This window comes from Spermophilus citellus (assembly GCF_964194105.1).
Source record: "Spermophilus citellus genome assembly, chromosome: 17".
Taxonomy (NCBI): Eukaryota; Metazoa; Chordata; class Mammalia; order Rodentia; family Sciuridae; genus Spermophilus; species Spermophilus citellus.
In genome coordinates, this window is record NC_138199.1 from 36,083,069 (window position 1) to 36,090,424 (window position 7,356).

The window sequence follows — 7,356 nt, forward strand, 5'->3', positions numbered from 1 at the left end:
TCACAAAAAGTCAAATATTTTATGACTCCAATTATGTGCGGTAGACAATCAAAATTGCAAAGACAGTAAGTAAAAATCATGGTCACCAGGGACTAGGAGGAGGTGAGTACTGGTTTAATGTATAGACAGTTTCATTTACAAAATGAAAAGAGTTTTGGAGGCCTGGTGCCATGGTGCATGCTTCTAATCCCAGCAGCTCAGGAGGCTGAGGCAGTAGGATTGCATGTTCAGCCTCAGCAACTTAGCAAGCCCCTAAGCAACTTAGTAAGACCCTGTTCCAAAATAGAAGATAAAAAGGATGTGGCTCAGTGGTTTAGCACCTCTGCTTTCAACCCCTGATACCAAAAAAAAAAAAAAAAAAAAAAAAAAAAAAGGGCAGGGGAGGGGGAATTATGGAGATTGATCGTACAACAATGTGAACATACTCACATATTTGATGCCAGTGAACTGCACACTTACTGGCGAGGAGGGTAAATTTTATGTTATGCTACATACATAACATAATTCTTTAAAGACAGAAAGAAGCTATCCACATCTATAAAGACATGGAGGAACCTCAAATGCATGTTGCTTAGGGAAAGGAGCTGGTTTGGAAAGGTTGCTTGCTCTGTGATTCTATGAGACAGTAAAAAGATCAGTGGCAGCCCCACTGCTGTGGCCTGCTGGTGATGAAGTTCACAGGCGACCCCTGAGGGTCCCCTCCGGGACCTCCTGGTTCCTCAGAGAGGCAACCCTTGCCTCACAGTCTCTAGTGTGACTTCAGCTGCCAGTCTGTCTTTCCTACCGATCATTTCCATTTGGAAGAAATGAGAGCCCTGAGTTGTCCAATGAGATCACTTCCTAGGCCTTACCGGGTAGAAGCACATATCCTTCCTCCCCTGTTCTACAAAATTTAAGAAAAAGAAACTACATAGCTTCCTTCTCTATTATCTGGAAATCACCCCAGGATCTGATGTCTGCTCAGCACATTCAGGTTCTTCTTTCTTCCCTGATCCCCAACCCTGCCCAGGCTCTCTGATCCCTATAAAAGGCAGGCGGAGCCTCCAGAGGAGCAGAGAGACGGAGACTAATCCAGAAACCTCTCTCTCTCACGCCAAAGCCCACGCCTGCACCCTCCACCATGAAGGTCTCTGTGGCACTTTTGTGCCTGGTGCTCACAGCAGCCACCGTCAGCTCCCAGGAGCAGGCTCAGCCAGGTAAAGCCCTCCTTCCCTCACCTTGAACTTCTAATGACCACAGGCACCAACGTCCCAGCACACGTCATCTCAGCCTGGCTGCCTCACCTGCACGTTGAAAATGGAGAACTGTGAGGTTAAGAAGCTGGGAAGAGCCATCACTAGTCACAGTTAGTCAGAGCCAGAGCCAGAACTGAATCCCCAGGCCACCAAGATCAGTCCCTCTGATCTCTCCTGACACCAACTTTGGGAAGGACCCTGAGTGCAGCCACATCGACCTGCTCACATTGTTTGGGGAAGAAAGGACCATAGTAGGGTTCCTTGAAGTTTCAAATTTGGGATCATAATCCAGTGCAGCTTTTACAACAGGGATTGTGTAAGGATAAGAATGCAGAGGGTTCTCAGCATATGACCTAGATTTGCTGTAAAGCCCATGGGGACAACTAGCTGGGAAGCAAGGTCTTTGTTTTCTCCATGTCAGAAGTTTTGGATTAGCAGATGAGATTTCTCTGTTCCTAGTCCACAGTGAGGAGCCCCATCGTTCCATGGAGGAAACCGACTTGGGTAGCGTTTTATCTCTGGGATCTGGACTCAGGCCCTAGACTTGGCAATGGTGACTCCTAGGTCTTCTCCTGCCTTCTCCTTCCCTTGTGAGTGCACACATGTCTCCTGCCTGTCTCACTCTTGGCAATATTGATTTCAGATGCACCATTGATGCCCATCACCTGCTGCTTTAGCACTATCAACAGGAGGATCCCCATCCAGAAGCTGCAGAGCTATACAATCACCAGCACCCAATGTCCAAAAGTATCTGTGATGTAAGTAGACCATGCCCAGCACCCTCAAGTGTCCCTCAGTTAAGAGGTCAGGATTCATGGCCAAATGTCCCAGATTCGGATCCTTCACCTGTGCAGCAAGAGCTGATGAGGTCTAGGGACCCATGGACCATGCTCCTGGGCCGACTTCTCAAGACCCTCTATCTAACCATGCCACCTTTCCCCCACAGCTTCAAGACCAAACGGGGTAAGAAGATCTGTGCTGACCCCAGTGAGAACTGGGTCAAGGATTCTATGATGCTCCTGAACCAAAACTCTCAAACTCCGAAGCCTTGAACCCTCGCACATGGCCTGAGAGTCACAGCCTGAAGATAAACCTTGTGTGTATTTTCCCCAGGGGCAGTGTGACAGTATTTTACCCTAATAGATGAAAAGAGGTGCTTTGCTTATTAATTCAAAACACAATAATTCTTAATCATATTTAAGTCAATTATATTTTGACTTAATATGCCAAATAAAGTGAATGTAAAATGCAAAATCCTGGTGATATGGTTCTATTTATTTATTTGTTTGTTTGTTTGTTTGTTTGTTTATTTATTTATTTTGTCTATGAAGTCAAATTCCTGGCAACATGTCATTGTCCTCCCTCCCACCCACGTGAGGGGATTATGAGATCCATCCAAGGGCATTGATACATACACATTCTTCTTTATTCTCTATTTCCGGGGGAAAACAGTGCCCTTTCAAGTCAAGTGTATGCTTTATACTGTTATGTTTAAAATAATGTCATGATATGATTCTGGAATCTTCTATGGGGAAAAATATATCATTTTAAGCTACTTACCCTTATTTTGCACATAGTAGCACTTAACTGAGAAGCAGAATGCAGCTGCAGTGGTTGGAGTTGGGGTGTATGGCGCTACCCCTCAGGATGGTTTTGGCTGGGATGGACTCGACTGAGGTTCAGGAAGAACTTGGTAGGAGCAGCTCTCCCTGTATGTTAGGATCTCCACACCCATTTTTCTCAACACACCTATCTTTGCCCAAAGTCTCCCTTGATCTTTTGCGACAGTCTACGTACGAACTTTTCTCCATAAGCCCAATTTTCTCCACCTAATTAAATCTCCAACTCAGAGTCATACCTCAGGAGTGAGACCAGACCTCCAGGGAAACTAGATGTGCATAACCCACATCCACTTAGGGCTTCTCATGAAGATGACCCTTCAACATGACAGTCCTGGAGGGATGGTGTATGTGATCTATTGCAGAAGGGGGAGAAGAGGGCAGGGGCCCGGAAGGAGGGATCCCACTCAGTTAGACTCTGAAAAGACAGAGGAGTTTGGGATTTTAGAAAGGTTAGATCCAGATCATAGGGGCTCCGGAACTTCAGATTAGGAGGTTAGCAGATAATAGGGACTAGCTGCAAGTTTTCAAATAGCACAGGAGGAGAGTGACACATTTAGAGCCACACACCAGGAATAACAACCTGGTGACCAAGTGCATGAAGAAGGGAAGGGACTGAGAGCATCCCACTGCAGTGAAGCAGGAAGACGGCGAGGGTCTGAGCAAGGTCACATTGAGGGAGAAGTGAGGTGGAATGAGCCGGAGAAGGCTATAGAGGGACGACCAGGGGACTAGGGCAGAGCCCATCTCCTGCCATTTCACAAAGCAACTATTGAAAGCGATGGCAGTTCTGAGACTCAAAATTAATTTATCTCTGTTATGGGCTGAATATTTGTGTCCCTCCAAAAATCATGATCACACTTCTCCCCATGTCTTAGTTCATTTAAGTGTCACTTTAACAAAAAATACCTGCGTTCGGACACTGGATGAAAAAACAAGTTTATTGGGCTGGTGACTAGAGACATGGTACTACCTCTTGCAAGGAGCCCCTGACTGCAGTAACCACATGGCAGAGAATCAACGAGGGAAATAGCTGTATGCAGAAGGGGCCAAGCACATGGGGTGGCCTTGCTTGATCACAACCCACGCTCCAGATAACTCCTTCCTGTGAGATCCAAACTACTCCTAGAGACCAGCACTGATTCACGAGGGTAGAGCCCCATGACCCACCCTGCCTTCTAACAGGCCTCACTTCTTAGAGGTCCCACTACCTCCATATCGCCATACTGTCCCCAAGCCCTTGGGGACAAACCATATACAAGCCCTTGTGTTATGGTTTACATATAAGGGATTCCCCAAAATTGCCTCATGTGTGAGGCAATGAAAGAATTTTCAGAGGTAAAATGATTAGATTAATCAGTGGATGAACTGAGTGGCAGGTGTAGGTGGGTAGGGTGAGGCTGGAGGTAGTAGGTCGCCTTTGGATTTAATATTTTGTCCTAGGTGGGTGGAGCTCTCTCTCTCTCTCTGATTTCTGGTTGCCATGCCCTCTGCCATGATATTCTGCATCACTCTGACCAAGAGCTTTTGGATTCGACTAACTGTGGGCTGAAATCTCTGAAACCATGAACCAAAATAAACTTTTCTTCCTCTAAATTATTCTTTGCAGATATTTTGATCACAGTGACGTCAAACTGCCTAAAACACCTGGCATCCATTGTGGTAGTATTAGGAGGCAGGGCCTTTGGGAGCTGAGTAATTCACAAGGGGTCTGCCCTTCTGAGTGACATGAGCGCTCTTATAGAAGAGGCTGGAGGGAGCTTGTTTTCTGCCCTTTTACCTTGTGAGGATACATGCAATCCTTGAGGAACAGAACCTCGCCAGATATCGCATCTACTAGTGCCTTGATCTAGGACTTCCCAACCTCCAGAACCTAGAGAAATAAATTTATGCTGTTTATAAATTATCTAGCCTAAGGTATTTTGTTATAGCAGCAGGAATGGACTAAGACATCATGATCACTATATATATCCTCAATCCCAAGAACTTGCAAGCATCCATTTAAAGGCATGGGACCTTCTCTTCTTGGTAGCCTCTTAAGCTCAAGAGTCCCTATACTCCAAGAATCTAGTGACCTGTCTTTGAGACACATGATCCCCCACATGGAGGCACACAGACCCGACCCCTCATGAAGAGAAAAAAGATTTATTGTCCTGTCCAACCAACCCTACAGGGCCTGCTTCAGGATCATGTGGAGAGTTGCCACAACTCCAGCATACTTAGAATCCCAGAAGGCAGGGGACTAGGATTCTGATCCCCAAACCTGACCTGACTGTTTCCTCTGGCATTAAGATGCCCCATCCAAAAGTGGAGACAGGACTGTGTCACAGGAAGGAAGTGAGGGGGATCCAGCCAAAGACCTCACAGAGCCCTCCAGCTGTACCCTTACGGCTCTTGAAAACATGGCCTTGTCTGTTAACAGGGGCAGAATGGGGAGGGAAAGTGCTTGGAAATGAAAACCATAGAGTCAGCCAGGGGCACTGCTTATTGGAAAATCAGCCCTGAGTCTGACATCACCTGTCTGCAGACAAGTTCCCACCAAAGTTCAAAGTAGCACAGCCGAAGACCCGGAGCAATACAGCAGCAGAGGGTCAGCTGGGTGGGAGACGGAGGGGGAAATTTTGCTTGTAAGAAACAATGAATGAAGGAAATGGGAACTGAGGCTGAACCTATGTGAGGACATTTTATTTGGGAAGGGCCTTCAGGGATCAGGGGGCAGCAAAGTGAGATGGGGGCAGAGGAAAACAATACACACTGCATGGTCAAGGTCAACTTTGTGAGCAGCTGGAGATAGACGATAGACAGACAGATAGATAGATAGATAGATAGATAGATAGATAGATAGACAGACAGATAGACAGACAGACGATAGCAGGCAGGCAAGGGCTCTATCCAATTCTAGCCTCTTTTTTCCACAGCTTCAAGGCCAAACTGGGCATATAGAAAATTGGGTCCAGGGTTCATCCTGGACCCCAAGTCCCAGAATCCAAAGGCATGAAGATTCACCCCTAAAACTGACATACAACCAAAAGACCCAACTCCAATTTCATTCACTTGTACTTTGGGATTATGCCATTACACTTCAACCCACTGTTGTGACTGTTGTGCAATGGGATCAAACACTACTTAAATAATTATATCATCATTTTTTAAAATTTTATTTTCAGCTCCTAGCAATTGCCTATTTTATTTATGAAGAATTTGTGATCACGTAATAGTTGTGTACATTATGTTTAAGGATAAGATGCAAAATTACATATTAATTGAATCTAAAAGTCAAGACACAAAGAGAAAGAAACCCATACCCATTCCGGAGCCATGTCACGCTAGCATCCAATTCTGTCTGAGTGGCTTCCTGACCGTGTGCTTCTGATGAGCTGCCCACTCCGCATCAGGGCCTGCTTTACAATGGAGACAGTTCTGACCCACATGGCATCAGGGTCAGCCTCTCCTCCCTTCTTCCTTGGAAGGTTTGGGAAGCAGGCTCATAATTTGTTATCTGCCCACAGCTGATGTACATGTGATAAGGCATGATTTTAAAGCAGCTGAGATTTTTATATGGGCCCTGACTTGAACATTAATGTCTGAAAGTCCACACCCTTCCACAAACTGGTTCTTATCTGTGAGTTCCAGCTCACTACTTTGTAAACTGGGGACAAAGAACTGGGGCGGTCACCACCGAGGGCTCCTCCTCTGAGGTTCACCTTGACTTCACCCTGGCTCAGGCAGACGGTCTGGGCTGTGACTCAGCACCCTCTCTCGGCTTCTGCTCCATGTCTGCTACTTCTTTCTCTCTTCCCGCAGGCTCTGCCTTGGGTGAGGAGCCGGCTCACCCTGCTACTTGCCTCACTTCTCAGAAGCGTGGAGAAGTGAGCCCTCGGGGCAAGAGCTTTCTACCAAGGCTGGGTGGAGGCAGATGTTTAAACCGCTCCTTCCGGTGGTGGACTCTGGGAGTTATTCTGTAAGCTTCTAAGGTTGTTCCAGGAGAATCCTTGCCCACTGCTCACAAGGTTGACCTTGACCATGTGGTTTGTATTGTTCCTCCTCTGTCCCCATCTCACTCTGCTGCCCCCTGGGTCCTGATCCCTGAGGGCCCTTCCCAAATGTGTCTGCACATAGGTCCTAGCGTCCATTCCTGTTTTACTGATTCATTATTTTATACAGACAAAAGTTTCCCCCTTGTCCTTGGTCAATGTCTGGATCTTGACCAGCAAGTAGCCAGGGGTCAGGGCCAGCCTACTTGGTTGGTGCACTCACTGGGCCTGGGACCAAGATCAGGGACTTAAAGGCGAGTTCTTTGGCACCAGGACTGGGTCCCAGTGGGTAGTTCACAAGTCAGGGTGGATAGGGATGGTACTCAGTAGCCACGCGGCCAGGAAGATGATGACATAGAAATGAACTGAGCAAATAAATAAATGGATCAAAGATCATGGAAGTCAAGTCATTCACGGTTAGAGAAGTTTCCTAGAAATGTGGATTACTGGAAAGAAAAGGTTAAAAAA

The 7,356-nt window shown here is 46.6% G+C and overlaps 1 protein-coding gene across 1 annotated transcript; it reads left to right on the plus strand.

The window, feature by feature from the left end:
* The first annotated feature begins 1,077 nt into the window (after window positions 1-1,077).
* On the plus strand, window positions 1,078-2,393 carry LOC308636672 (C-C motif chemokine 8-like). Its single transcript, XM_081272294.1, has 3 exons — window positions 1,078-1,196; window positions 1,879-1,993; window positions 2,182-2,393. The coding sequence occupies exons 1-3, from the start codon at window positions 1,121-1,123 to the stop codon at window positions 2,285-2,287; spliced, it is 297 nt and encodes a 98-aa protein (XP_081128420.1). The 5' UTR covers window positions 1,078-1,120; the 3' UTR covers window positions 2,288-2,393.
* The last annotated feature ends 4,963 nt before the right edge of the window (window positions 2,394-7,356 follow it).

Coding starts and splice junctions, on each gene's coding strand:
- LOC308636672 (XM_081272294.1), top strand. CDS start 1,121: ATGAAGGTCTCTGTGGCACTTTTGTGCCTGGTGCTCACAGCAGCCACC. Junction 1,197..1,878: donor CCAGGAGCAGGCTCAGCCAG/GTAAAGCCCTCC, acceptor TATTGATTTCAG/ATGCACCATTGATGCCCATC. Junction 1,994..2,181: donor TGTCCAAAAGTATCTGTGAT/GTAAGTAGACCA, acceptor TTTCCCCCACAG/CTTCAAGACCAAACGGGGTA.